Source organism: Vanessa tameamea, chromosome Z (genome assembly GCF_037043105.1).
Source record: "Vanessa tameamea isolate UH-Manoa-2023 chromosome Z, ilVanTame1 primary haplotype, whole genome shotgun sequence".
Classification (NCBI taxonomy): Eukaryota; Metazoa; Arthropoda; class Insecta; order Lepidoptera; family Nymphalidae; genus Vanessa; species Vanessa tameamea.
In genome coordinates, this window is record NC_087341.1 from 15,890,568 (window position 1) to 15,906,274 (window position 15,707).

General features: G+C 32.5%; 1 protein-coding gene across 6 annotated transcripts in view; it reads left to right on the forward strand.

Annotated features, from left to right (window-relative positions):
* The window catches only part of LOC113404168 (hepatic leukemia factor), a 201,944-nt gene that overhangs the window by 146,150 nt on the left and 40,087 nt on the right, over nucleotides 1–15,707 (forward strand). For 3 of the 6 annotated variants that reach the window (XM_026644988.2, XM_026644989.2, XM_026644990.2), the window contains exon 2: nucleotides 4,246–4,284. In XM_026644988.2, the coding sequence (XP_026500773.1) occupies nucleotides 4,246–4,284 (39 nt within the window). Of the gene's footprint in view, nucleotides 1–3,601; nucleotides 3,769–4,245; nucleotides 4,285–14,492; nucleotides 14,705–15,707 lie in introns of those variants that run through there. The other 3 variants (XM_026644993.2, XM_026644991.2, XM_026644992.2) reach the window with 3 other exon arrangements.

Consider the following 15,707-nt stretch of genomic DNA (forward strand, 5'->3'; position numbering starts at 1 on the left):
TACACGTGTGAGTTTCATTATAAATATAAATACAAATGAAGAGCAAGAGAACTCACTTAAAGTTGTCGGAATCAAATCGATTTTCTGTGAAATATAGCCGCTACTATGTTTATGGTACACTAAACAATACGCAATTTCGAATGTAGTTCTTTTACTTAAATTACTCAGTGTTTAACATATTCATAAAAATATGTAAGTTTAAATAACTAGCAAAGAACGTGTTCGTCCGATAAAATTAACGACCCGCATCTTGTTCGCATTTATATAAATAATAAGACGAATCCGTATACAGACTACCCTTGAAATAGTTGGATTATGTTACGTTCACATTCATAATTCAAGTTACAAAGAATTTCTCCTCGCTAAATGCTTTGGTCACACATGTGGAAAGAAAAATAAAATGGTCAAACTGGTGTTATTTTGGATACCTCGGATGCAGATTTAATTAACACCGATTTTATTTTTATCATTAACTGCCTCGTTGGTCCAGCGGCGAGCTTATAGCAATGACGATCCGGGCTCCTGAATTCCAAACCCGAATCGGATCAGTAAAAAATATTGGGTAAAGAAATTCTCAGAGTATGAACGTCGGTCGTATTTAGACTAAATTCTTTCCGATCGTGGCGAGCATGCCGTTCCATTGGGTTATACAAGAGATGTATATAATTAATTGTACACTACAAAATACCGTTTGAGTTACGCCGCCACTGAAATCGGGCAAGGACATCGTAATTTTATTAAATGATTCACATAATAAATTATATAAAATAGTAAATAATATCTAAGTGGCACGGTGGTCGCCATTATGTGGCACTTATGTACAATGGTTGGTTCAATACAGAATGGCAAATAGTTGTTAAAACAATACGGGTGTTATGAGCTATACAGAGTGTGGTGCGTGTACACAACTTACCCCAATAAGGATCATTGAATATTGGTTTATTTGTGCTGGTTAAGTGTGGTGTGTCGAATAAATAACGACGGAGCTATAAGGGGTTTATATGAAATTTGACGTTAGGCAATTGTTGCATAATTTGTTGATCACAATTACATTGAGCTCGCCTAAAACGCGGTTATTACAAAAGTCAGTTTCAATTATATCCTAATGAAACCCAAGACGGTGGTTCTTATGAACATAAAATTTGAAAGAAATTATAAACAAAGAAATATTTATAAAAGTTGTCTGTTATTAATAGTCTAGATTTATTAATCGTTGTCTTTTTGGGTTAACATATTAATAGGTGCTTCATCCGCTATTTAGCAGGGTTATACTTATATCATAAAAGGTAACATTAAGATTCAAACTGATGTGTAGTACAAAATTTTATCATACATTTCCCTCGCCGTATTCTCCCTGGGCTTGCAACCCGAATACAGTATTAACGAAACTCATAAATAAATACTGTTATGTCCCCTATAACGCAGGACGCCATCGAATTTAACGATAAAATTATGCCTAAATATTTTATAATAATATCAAGCCTAATTATAATTAAAGAGTTCGTTTATTTGTTCGCTCTTTTCGTTCAACAATTAAATAATTACTTTAATTATAGTTTCTGTTTTTGTATAACATATTATTTATTAAATAAAACCAGTTACGAGATGATATTTTCTAATATATTGGTGTCTCAATATAGGTATTCTTGGAATGAAGTATTTTACACGGCTTACCATTGAGTGAACTGGTAGAAATCCTCATGTAAGGAGGTTATACTCCTTCTTGGCGATCCCCCCCCCCTCATTCTCTCGGTATCTTTCTGTTATATACGGATTTGTATTTAGTTGTTGTCGTCATAAATAATACGGGATTTTAATAACAATTTTATTTCTTGCCATAGTTCAATGTGACTGTTATTTTACATTACATAAAGCAGCTTCGTTATAAACCAGGACAACTCTCGTTTAAATATTTTTGTACCTGCCAATTATCTTTATAGAATAATCACGTGACCATCGAAGTTGTCTTAAAATACGTCAATAGAAAATGAAGTAGAATTGAAGGCTTCCTTGGAGAACGCTCATTTGATGGATGATTGCACCAGCCTGCAAGCAAAGAATAGTGGTAAACGATCGTGAGGCAAACAAAATCTGCCCCGAAAAGTATCAGGTCCTGGTGATCATGAAGAAGCATTCGAATTGTATATATATAATTATCTATACATACATATAATAAAATTGGAGTGTCTGTTTGTAACATTAAAATAACCGCGTTTTACTAAATGCATATGTATGTATAAACGGTACATATACTTAAATAACATTTTTTACAATTTTTGTATGTCTGTCTGTTTGTTCCGGCTAATCTCTGGAACGGCTGGACCAATTTTGACTGGACTTTCACTGGCAGATATCTGATGTAATAAGGAGGAACTTAGGATACTTTTATTTTAGAATTATATGTAAAATAATAATAAAGTCACGCTTTTTTATTAAATTCAAACGCGCACGAAGTCGCGGGCGCAACTAGTATTGAATATAATTGTTATACATGTTAGAAATAAAGGTCTACATAAAAATGGGAGAGGCCCCGGATACGATGATTACGATCCCACAGCCCCTCCGATCCTTGCCGAAGACGGCCATCGCAGTGGTTTTACCGGGGTAACAAAACGCGGCTACCCCAATTGGCCCGGGTACCTTTCTGAATCATAAATCATGATACACATCTCTATTGCACGGCATGTTTTTTTAACGCCACCTTCAACAACCATAATCAATTTTTTTGACAATTTCCTAAAAAGCTGATTTTCCGCTTAAATCTTTCTCATGTATTACTCCATCTATTGCGCGTACAGAAAGACAGATAGACCTGACGTGACAATATTTTGTAATATGCAGTACGATCGTGAATAAGGAAAACACACGTAAATTATCGTTTAAATCTAAGAAACTACAACGTTATTATATTATTATACAAAGTTGTTCTTAAATACAATGAATCGAAATCGAATTGTCATTGCAAATTATCTTCTAAGATACCTACCTACTTGTCTCATAAGTCACATTACTTATAACATTCTGCAAAAAATATATCGCCGTGATAAATAATTTATCATTATAAATAAAATAAAATAATAATTAATATAACAACGTCGACTACCTGTTTTAACATAACTTATCACTGAACGCGCGTTTTAATTCGTTTATCTTTAATTTACAAACGCACATATTTATGTACAACCTATTTCGTAGATATTTACAGAGTTGACATCTAGTTCAATGCTACAACATACGTCGTTCAAGGTCATGCCGTATATCGTACCTACATAATACTTTAAAAACGCTCTAAGCAACTTGCAGTCAGAACTCCACGAACCGGTTACTAAGTTTTTATTGTTGACGTTTTAAACGTATCGTATCGTACCTACGGACGATTATGCGAATTTATGTCACACGAGCAAGTATTGCAGAACTTGTAAACAAAATATACAACGGCGCCATCTATAAGTTGCAGTGCGTGAGACCCGCATGGCCTTCAAGCGTGCTTGTCACGTGCGTTTGTACTGACTGCTTTACCGAGGCACGTCCCACCGTCCAATAGCGGGGCGCGCTGCTTTACCGAGACCGATTCACACGCCAATCGCAATCAACTACATTTCTGGCATTGCGCGCACATGTGACCGCACTCTACTTTTATCATATTGCGAATAAAATATTTAAAAAAGTTTTTATAAAAAGTAAACTTTAAATTTTGGTTCTAGGAGAGTAGGTTTGTGGTTTAGTTCAGCTCTGTGAAATTGCTTTTAGGAAATATGAGTCGGCACGGTAAGTCCGCATGTTGTATTTTTTCCTTTTATAGGCACGTGGTATCTAGCGCCACTCGAAATGGTGGCAGTTGGAGGCACTACGTACTGCGTACACCTTACCTGTCACACGGGAAAATACATTTTCCTAGTTGATTCATAAAATTGTAGATGGCGCTGTTGCGATGTTTTGATAAAATAATATTTATTTTTTACCATTACCCCAATTGTTATTAAAAATAAAGAATTTATAAATAAAATGTTAAAGTTATATTTTTGGTTTAATAAATATTATTTAAATCAATTTCAAAATAAGGAATTCTATTATTGTTTTATCATTTCACTATTAAAAATTAAGATCGGTAATTTATATTTTTTTATCTTTGACCTAAATATATATCATGGTTTTTATTTAACAACAACATTATAAATTTTCTTATAATTATTTATTATTTTTAAAAAAAACTTCTACAATAGTTTTATTTTATTTTTTTTTCAGATTTCCTGAGTCACGGGGCTAGTTTCAACAAAAAATACGGTTAGTAAAAGAATTTATAAAAACAAAATAAATTGATATTGATAAAATAATATAATAATTAAATCTAACTAAACAGATTAAATGAGATCTAACACCTATTCCCGCTAATTAATAAAAAATAGCATTATTTTCGTATAAATAAATAATATAATAAAAGGAATTACATTAATTTAAGTCACGAGCTCTGCGAATAATATTAACAAACGAATAATTCACACTTGAAGTTCGTTTTTTTATATATTCCCAACATATGTGTGATCTATATTATGTTTTTTTTATAATTATATATCAATATTTAAAGATGAATACTTAATTATTACCTATGGGTTGACAGCTGTTATTATATAAATGATTTTTCGGAAATCGAATTTTATTATAATAATATATGGATGTGAGCAACAGAGAGAGACTAATTAATAATGATAATATTTAAGTCACAAATTATAGTTTAATTGAGTAGGTTCAATCGAGTATAAGTCTTTATAATCGATTAAACGTACATATTTATGGATACAACGCCTTTTTAAAATCCAAATTGTATAATATATAATATAATAGATCTATTCCCTCAAGAAAGTGCACTCATCCATCATAAATTATCCATGTGCGTTAGTAAAATAAAAAAATATATATTTTATTATTTTTTTGCTGTGTGGCCTCACGCACACTAAGTAATACTGTAATCACCAGCGTCACTCACTCACACTAATGCACGTCGATAATAACGTGGAGGGGGCGCGCCTCCATGAGTTAATTTGGAAGATTTTTATTTACCATTATTTGGCTATCAGTTATTTTATATATTAAACGGACAAAAGGTGAAATAAAATATACTTAGACAAAGCGCTTTCCCCCTTGAGGCTTGTAGCTTATTCTCCGATGCAAGTTGCTGTATAAACATGTAGCAAGATTTTATGAAACTCATACATAGTTTGCCGGACACGAGACGGTTAAAAAATAATTTAAGCGCATTTATGTAAACACAAAATGTAAATGTGAAAACTCAGCGCTTGCTCAAGTTTGAACGCGCAATCTATGGTTTTGGTTCACTTGTTCTTATCTACTGAGCCATCTTGGCGGTGAAATAAATACTTATATATTTATAAACATAAATCATACATATGGAAATAATATTTGTTTTGTACTTTCATTTATTTTTACATTCTGCATTTGTGTATCGTTCATTCGATTGAGTTTAAACTTTATGTAGTTTTTTTGGCACTTGCGCGAAGGCTGCTGGCATAGTACCATCGACAATATCGATAATTGCTTACAAAAAAAAAGAAGATGAATCCCAAATTATACCGGGTCATTAGATTATAAAAAAAATACCATTGTCTATAAAATGTAGCCGTCACGGGACGCCCGGAGGACGTGAAACATCGAAACTGACGCTTATAGTAATTTATATAAAATTAATGAAAACCAATAAATAAATATGGAGCGCAATAGATAAGAAATGAGTTTCGTCGATAAAATAAATATATATATTTCTTATTTTTATAATAATATGCCATGAATTGTGTAGTATAAGCACCACATACTAACGCGGAAAGAGGTAATGTCAAGATAAAAGAGTCACGTCGTTTGCCGTCACGGCATACGAATCGGTTTTTCCACGGCGCGATATAGATATTTCACTTCTAAAACTTCTAAAGAATCTTAATTATAGAAAAATAATAAGTTTAGATTACTCTGTGGCACATTATATCGATACAAATGCGATTATAATAAATTATATCGTTTTCTGTAAATATAATTAGCTGCCGGCGTTAGCTTATGAGTTTGGATAAGATTATTAAATATTGTTGGTCGTGCGAAAACATTTTTTTAGTAACTGACCTATCTATCCACCTGTAGGCACTGACCTACGTTAGTTTGACGTAAAGCTATTTCATATAAATATTTGATTAACACTATTATTAAAAATAAACACCGCGAGATGTGAGAACTAGTAGTAATTTCAAATTAATCATATATAACGTAGTCAAGGCAAGGATTTTAAATGTATTTTCCCGATGAATCACAATACCGATTCTTAAATTACAAATAATCACCAATACTGTAATATGATAAGGTTGAAGTTTATTTATTAACGTTTTTCGTCAGTTTCCACCAGTCCAATTGTAAATAACATTTGTGCATTCGATAGCCTTTTGATATTTTTTTTAATTTGGATTATTTTTTTGATTTGGGAAGTTTATCTATAAAGATATAAGCGAAATACCACTCATCCTGAGTAAGGACATCGTAAATCCGAATAACTTGTTATTTAGCACTACTAGTCACTGAGAAAGGATTTCTAGAAATTTCAACTATAAATAGAAACCAATAGAAACCACGTTGAACGACTAGCGTTAAATATTTTTATTAATTGACGACGATGTTCTAATATATAATACAAATATATAAAGATCTAATTTGAAACTGTACACTAACGCCATCTATCGCCAACGCTTGTTACTAATTACTAACAAATAGTATGTTTTTATTGATTAATCTAATACAATATAAAACATAATAAATCCTGTACGGCTCTATCCACACGCCCCTCGCCCCTCTACGTTAAATTAATATATTTAAAATAAAAAAAAAGTTAACCTAATTTGTATTGTTTTGCTGTCTTTACTCTTAGACGCACGCACACTAAAACATATTGTTAGGACAAGTCCTACATACGTTACACATTCATACGTATATACTGCAGGCTGATTGTGATTTTACATAAGATTACTAATTATATAACCTATAATTTAACTTCATTTTTTTTAAAGATGTCTCTATAGATTTAAAAGGAAGTGATGTATATAGAAAAATCAAAAGTTATATCTTATTTTGATACTTTTCATATCTGTAATTGATTTTCGCTTTTAAATGAACATTCATTTTATACGAGTTCGCTGACCTTGGCTTATTCTACATCAGTGCTACGAGCTACGATACTTTATAGTCATCTGGTCCAACTCTTAATTTCGAAGCAATTCGTTTCGTAAAAATAAGAACACAATATGAATACTTCTGTTCAGATGTAACCGAAGCTTCCAGTAAAAGAAAAATATGTAGGCGGTGAATTTACGTAACTTATTTTAAGTTAAGTTATATAAAAAACCTAAGCTCGAATATGGCTTTATGATAATTTAATTCGAAAGGTAGTTGGAATAAATACAATCTTTATTATTTATATAGTACCGAAATTTTAATTTGATTTATAGGCGGGAAAAGGTTAACTTTGTCATCCGTCATTTAAATGTATCAGCTACGACAATGGCACATGTAAATTTCTCTATGTATTTCGATGTATTTGGTAGCGGGCTAAAAATATTATAGAACACCTATCATTCAAGGTAGATAACTATTGTATTATGAGCAGAATATCGTAGGTTCAGGCATACGTAATTACACCACGAAAGGTCATGTCCAGCAGCGGACGAATGTGGGCAGATGATGATGATGATGAAAGGTCATCGTTTTAAATCTTTAGTCAATATAGCTTGCAACTGAACCACTGCTTCTCAAAGTTTCCCCTTCTCTTATCGTATTCTGCCAAGATGCTACAACGCGGGTAGGTTGCACACGTATCAGAATTGCATCAAACACATGCAATAACACAAATGAAGCTCAATTAAACACAGCGATAAATGGGTCGCCTTGTGCGTTGAAAATCCTTAATTCAGTGTCCAGACCATCCCTAAGTATTATAAGCTGTAGTCGTGCTTTCCAGCATAAACCCAACGCTTAAGTGGAAAATGAAATAAGAATATTTGTAATGCCTAGGATTGTTAGCAACGATTTTATTATAAAATATATATATTTATTTTCTAATAATAATATTTTTTACGATATGTTATCCTTCTAATTTACTGGTAAATTAGTGCCTGTTAAAATGTGGATTGTAATAATAGCTTTTCTCACGAATGTTTCATCATTCTCATCAATCTTTCATTGTAGTATAATTTGAAAGTAAGATTATTTCTTCAAAATAACTAAGACACTTCTTTTAAAAATTTTTTAGTTTTTCCAACGTACGATATGTTCGAAATACTCCTTCTGCGATCATTCAAAAAATAGATAGCATGATATATCAACGACGAGTAAGAACCAGGCTGTCTTGGTGGAGCAAGTAAACGCACGGTGCGTTTTTGATTTGATCACTTGGAAAATTTTATGTCAAAATTGAGTCCCGTGGGCGACGAAAGTCTATTATGATGAATTTAAAGCAAAACTGAAAGTAAATTCATGTCCAGTCACGTGGAGATAAACAGCAGCCTTAAACGTGATTACGTCAAACTGAAGTTTTAAATAAAAAAGTTGGTGTCGTTTCAATTCGCCGAAAAACAACCAACACATTGTTAAATAGGGACAGATATGAGTATTCTGAATCGGATTATCACTTAATTGTGTATGAAAAGTGGAAACAGGGTTCGGACACAGCTACACACAGGATTCGTAGCTCAACCATGTGTCAAAAACAAGTTAAATCTAAAGAGACTGCTTGTGATTTTGGATGCTTGATGCAATTGTCCATCACATCTTGAAACCTGGCACAACTGGGTTAGCAAGCTACTAGACCATACCAGATTTTATTAATTTTTCGACGTATATTAGTTTAACCGTAACCTAATCAATAAACAAAAATAGAAAATATATGAATAAAAAAAAAATTGAAATACACCAAAATCCCGAATCACGTTATAGTGCAGTCATCTTCTATACTTATTAAATAACAAGTCTCGACTGACTGATTCATCATCGCCGAGCGTAAACTATTCAAGTTAGGGACATGAAATGGTTGCAAATCGTATACAGGTTAGTTTCGAAGTCCGTCATTTTTGAAGTTACAAGATTGTTATCCAATAATGTTTCTCAGGAATTTAAAACCACCAAAATTATGCAACGGCATCACACTAATAGTATCGGCACTCCATTATAATGTCATAGAGGCTACAGTTATCACTGGATGTACTAAAGGATAAACAGTGTATATTCCACGAATATCTTTGATACCATCAGAATAGCCCTTTGAGACCAAGAGAGTACAGTTCGCGCTTAAAGTCTGCCTCGTCATGACAATTAATAAAACCCAAAGACAACATTTTTAAAATGGTCGGACTAGACCTAGGAGTAATCTGTTTTTCGCAAGGACAGTTCTATGTAGCCTGTTCGAGAGTGAGCTCTGCGAACAGTCTGGTGGTTCTAGCCTACGAAAGTCGAACCACAAATGTGGTATACAATCCGTAATATAATCAAATACCACGCGAGCAAAGCAGCGGGTTACAGCTAAAGGCTGATTTTTGGATATGTTGTAGAGAGGACTTAAAATGAAATTGTCGGTCTCGATTTCTTATGTGTTCGTCGCCACTTTATATTATAATATATAATAATATATAACTTTCACTTGAACTTTGATATCATATTCCACATTGAATGTCTATAATAATTAAAGACGATCATAATTTTTTTTAGTATATATAACACTTTTTATTTTTATGTAATCATTTTCAAATAAAAAATATAAACTTGTCATATAATCTTCGTTCGTATACTCTGATTGTGTTTATAAAATTAGAAAGCTGGCTTATTTTTAACTTTTATAAAGTTTGATTAAAAAATAATAAGTATAAAAGAATAACATGTTACACAATCAGTAACGAACGTAATGAATACGTAAATTATATTGTTTAGAAATTTAAAAATAATTGTTTTAAAAAACTTCTAAGCCTTCTACCCCATACTTTTACGTAAACAAGTTATGTAGGCTGTAGGTTGAAGTAATACGTATTCTTGAATTGTTATACCGCCAAACATTGCGTTAACACATTTGCAGTCGGAGGAAAATTTTATAGTTATGTCATCCAGACTTATAAAGCGGCGGCCATTATCAAGGGGGACTTATATAACTGTGCAGGACATATTATTGTGACCAAGGGTCACTCCCATCCGACATGACCGGAAAGTGTTCAAGTGATTGCACTTTCAACAACAGCATCACGTGCTCTCAGAGGTACGGGAGCCGACACACACTGCCACTGGTATTACCCGTATCGAAGAGGCAGTGTGGTAATTTCAAGCCTTTCTAACTATTTGTCAACATAGACCCAATTCATTTTTGTTGTCCTGATTTTGGATTAAACTCAGTACAACAGGCACTACGTGATATGTATGTAGGATGTACCAATTAGAATTTTCTTTCATATCAAAAATATAATGAAATAAGAAATTTATGCAAATGTTTAATACATACAAAATGAAAGGAAAACTTATATAAGCTGTTCCGCTGTTTTGTACGAGTTAAATATGACCGTTGTGCCTTTGAAATTCGTTAAGATGTTGTGCTAAATAGTTTTTCTATCCGGAACGATAGACTCAAAAACTTTTTAACGTAAACTATGAAGCGTCAAAAGCGTAGTAGTTTACACGCTGACTTGCGATGTGAATCAGGTTCGATCCACTGAGCTATGGTCGTCCCCATTCCTAGCACAAACTTTAGGCCGTTAGGTATTACAATTATAAAAATTATTATTATTATTATTAAAAAAAAATTTAGAGATTAAACTAACTTAAGCTGTAATCTAACATCACTATTTATTGTGATATTAGCAAATTGATAAAATAAAGTATGATTTTCATAGTCACTTCTTAAATACCAATTATAAATCGTTACAAAATGATTACAAAAACTGATTAAAGGAATGTAGACATCAAAAATATAATTAATTACTTAACCTACATATACTAAAATTTAAGTTAAACATTAAAGTATCGTTATATATTAAACTATCCTTTTATATCGTTATATATAAATATTTTATCTGGAAATTAAAAGCTTTGTAACTATACCGAATTGCGGTAGGAAGCCTCACTCGTTTTTGATTGGCCGTCTCTTTGAAAGTAGCGTAGGGTAGCTTCTATAATATCATAAATATATCTAATTGCTTTCTTAGAAAAGCAAATAATCAAAAGAAATTCTTACTTTGCTCTTAATTTTAATGATTCTAATATTCGAAATATCACGATATGTAACATTAGATTAAAGTTTAATCGTATTTTTGAACGGTTCGTAATATTGTTATCGTTTACCGATAGACAAATTTTAAAGTTTAATTATATATATAATTCTATGTCGTTTCAAATGAATTCTCCGACACTGTAGCGCCGAGTACTCGTAGCTACGAATAATAAGCACTATTTCTTGCAACTTAATCATCTCATAACTTCAAAATACTTGAAAACAAAATCTTTAAATATTATTTTCATGTTAACGATATCGTATTTATATGATTTCTCTTTGGTTTAAAATGTTCACTAATTTAATAACTTGGTTGACGTAACGTAGAACCATATTTTTAATTATAAAATAGGTACGCGGAGGGGCAAATAGGCCCCACCGACTACGTTCTGAGCCGAGGTGCGATCTCATAGGAGACACCCTCAGGACGAACGTCACTCTCGAGCCCGAAAGGGTTCACCTTAAGGCAGAGTTTTAACATTCGCCCCAACGTTCGGTGACGCTGTAAAGGCCAGTAGGGCCAACAGCACTACTTCAAACAAGATACAAAAAAAGGGCAAATAGGCCTGATGGTAAGTTCGCACTGAACACAACTTATATGTAATTTCCGGTTATTTTATCATATAATATCATTCAATTCAATTCAATAATATCATTTATATTAAACTTGAAGACTTATACTTACTTTTTTTTTTCAAAAAACATATTCTAGACGAATATGTGTTGCATGTTATATAAATGATATAAAATCGACGATATATTATTACGATGTAATATTTTCATTGCGTTAAATTTTATCAAAATAATATCTAGAATTAATCATATTCTTTTAACAATAAAAATATGTAAAACGAAATATTAACCGCTGGTGCAAGTGAATCGACGGAATTACAATGTTAATTAAATACTAATAAAATTCGATTAATATGTTATCATATTTTTAAGGATGAAATTATGCTTAAAGTGGCTACGATAATAACCAGAGGTCATGATAAAAATAGAAGCTTCCTCGTCTATGTCTAGTTTCCTTACAAAAATACTATCCAATACTTACTAATCAAAATTTAAGAGATAAACGTAGATTTCTAGCTAATTTAATATTCAAATCTTCTCAATATTTTACTGCACAAATAGATCTTATAGAATTTAATTTCTGATATAATAGAATCATTCGAATGGTTAAATACGTAAAACTTTATAAACGTGATATCATTTTCAAATCGGTTAACGTATAACGAAAGTAAATAGTCTGGGAATTTTGACTGCGGTTAATATTTATTGGTTAGTTAATATAATAAAACGATTACAGAATACAAACCGATATACTAGTACGTTACTTGTAAGCGACTGTTACTGGAAGGAGCATGGCTGTCGTGCTATCCTAACGAATTATGTCTCGTGTCATTTCTAGTGTACTATCTTCCGTGAAACAACACACCCAGTCGGATGTGTCCGAGAAAATATTGACTACATATTTCTTACATTATAAACTTATTCGAGTTGTTACGTTATTATTTTGATTATAAATGTGATATGGCAATTTCTAACGTTGTTACTTACAGCGATGTCATTCTGCAACTGATCCTTTCAATTTTCAACAATTACCGTTTAATATTACAAATAGAAAATAAGTTTACATCAAACGGAAGCACAATAAACATAAATTGAGAGATTATTTCAATTGTACGTTGTCGAATTTCAAAGAAATATTCAATTCCATTGAATGGTGAAGAGCGAGTCTATGGTCAAGAATGTTCAGGGCCGGATTAAGCTATGCCAGGCGATGCGAGGGTCGTTGTACCCCTAGTAAAGAAATCATAATATTCTCAAAGGCTTAGTATGTGAATCGTCATGTTAGGGTTGAATTAAATGTATAGCTACCACCGGTCCGGAAACTAGATTCTACCGCGAAGAACCAACAAGAAAATCATAAATTTAATTCTTGCTTAATTTTGGAAATTCGTTGTATGTTGTATGTTACCCATGTATTCACTTACCCGCAATGGTGTGACCTAGGAGGAAACCTTCCCTAAAAGGAAAGAAAGCCTTCCAAAATAGGACGCTGACAGACTCGTACTTACAGCAAACTCTAGATACATTTTTATCACGAGACGTGTGGCTTATGGGAGTTACTCGAAAGCAGTTGACAAATTTGTATGAATGGATAATACGAGATAACAGAAATACATATGTACCTTTACTGATCAATAAAGTTATGCTTACAATTCGATAAATCCAACGTATTTAATGTAGACGAATTATTACATATTAAAGATAACTTATTGACAAAGTCGAAGTTCCGGTGACTGCTTAATGTAATGTTAGTGTATGTGATTAGCCTCAGATATTACCATACGCTGTCCAGTCTGAGACTCAAAATCTCATGATGATAGAATTAAAACGTAACTTGTATGTATTCACACCGTCATTCAAGTGTAATCTGTTTCTATTTTCTTTGAACGCTGTGAATGTAACATTGTAAACTGTATTTTCAATTGTTACTTCAATGTGCATTTAATAATAATAACATAACATATGAAAACAAATTAAAAATTAAAAAAATCGCGTGTATTGTTAAATAATAATTCATTGTTAGGCATGTTCAATCGTTATTTTTTCGTCTATTTAATTGAACCTCATTGGTAACAGACTAAAGTAATAACGTGGGCTTCAAGAAGCAAACACATCTGATAATAAACGTCTCCTTATTGTAATCCTTTGTGAATTGACATTTACCTACACAGGTAAGCTCTGTAGCTTTTTAATTGTCTCGTTGATTGTCTTATCCCACTGTTGGGCTATAGGACGTCGTCAAAGTGTTGACTATTAGCTGCTAAGAATTTCAAGAGATATTCTTTAACGTGATGACAATGCCGTAGCCGGTCATAATAGTAACATAATATCGCATTGATAACGATAATTTTGATGGATCTGATTATTTATCGGTTCGAAGGCTTCTCGAAGGCTATGTTGTTGTCTTACAAAACAATGAATGGAGCAGTGCTGTATCTTGGGCGCACGGCTGAAGGCTCCAAGGTCATTCAGAAGGAGCTCGAAATACCTGCGGGGCGCGGGGCGCGCACGTGTCTGTCGGCGTGCACGTTGCGGACGAGTGTGCGAGCGCGGCGCACGGAACGCGACACGTGCAAACGGCGCCGCTTCTCAATCCCGCCTTGCAGTTCTCCGGGATCGGTCGCGTCGATCTAGCCGCCACGATTGAGCTCGCAACGTCAAAGACGGTCAGCGATTGTTCGCGATGGCCGAATCCACGCCTCGACCGGCACGGGTATATAGATATGGGGATAAGTTCCAATTCCCAGTCCTGTGCCCCGACAATGTCTACTGACTGCTGCTTCCTGACACCTTCGACGCCGCTACCCCACAGATGCTGCACCCAACAAATTTATCAACCAGGTAGGGCGAGTTTGGATCTGTGCTGAATTTTAATAAGGACCATAGAGGACACGTCGCTGGATATAAATTTATTGCTAAAATGATAATTTTCAGTTATAATTTCATCACGATAACATAACTTTGTCATAACTTTAAATTTTTTGTGGGTAAATATTTACTCGAATCATAATATCATGATTATTACTTAAACTACATATATTTAAGTTACAAGATCAAAAGGACGATATATTTTAAAAGCTTAAACTATTAAATTAATGAAAATAGTTACATAAAATAAACATACAAACATATCGTTAAGACTTTACAGAAACATACACGTTTCGTTAATAAATTTTAAAGTTTTAGAAATAATTTCTAACGAACTTAATTTATATAGAAATTTTCATAGTTTTGCATCTATAATTTAATATGACTTCTACAGTACTACAACAAATATTGTATAGGGTTGTTTTGGAAAATTACTAAAGTCTGAACTAAAATACTAAATAATATTTCTATTTATACTTGAAGATGTCTCATTAAAAAATATTTCATTTGCGTTGCCTAATTTTAAATTGACATCAGTTCTAACTGAGGAAATTTACTATAAACACGAACAGACGGAACGGATGGCATCTGAATGTAATAAATATTATATTAGTACCTGGTATTGTACAAGCCTAAACAATATTTCAAACTCAAACTCTAAATTCCTTTATTCAATATGGAAGCATTACACTTACTTATTGATAGTCAAATTAAACGCTAGAAATTAATTTATTAATTTATTAACTTTTCTTGATAAAAAAATTATAACATAATAAACTTCTGCATTACTTGTCCAATATTCTTATTTGCAAACAAAACAATTCAACGTATTTTATTCAATACTTTCTTTGTGAGCCGTCATTGACTGACATAATTTTTGTGGTAAGCATTGGTTATTAACGTATTTATTAAATCAAAATATTAAATTTAATACGAAATCATTTCTCTCTTCATAAATTTCAATGTAAACTCTTAT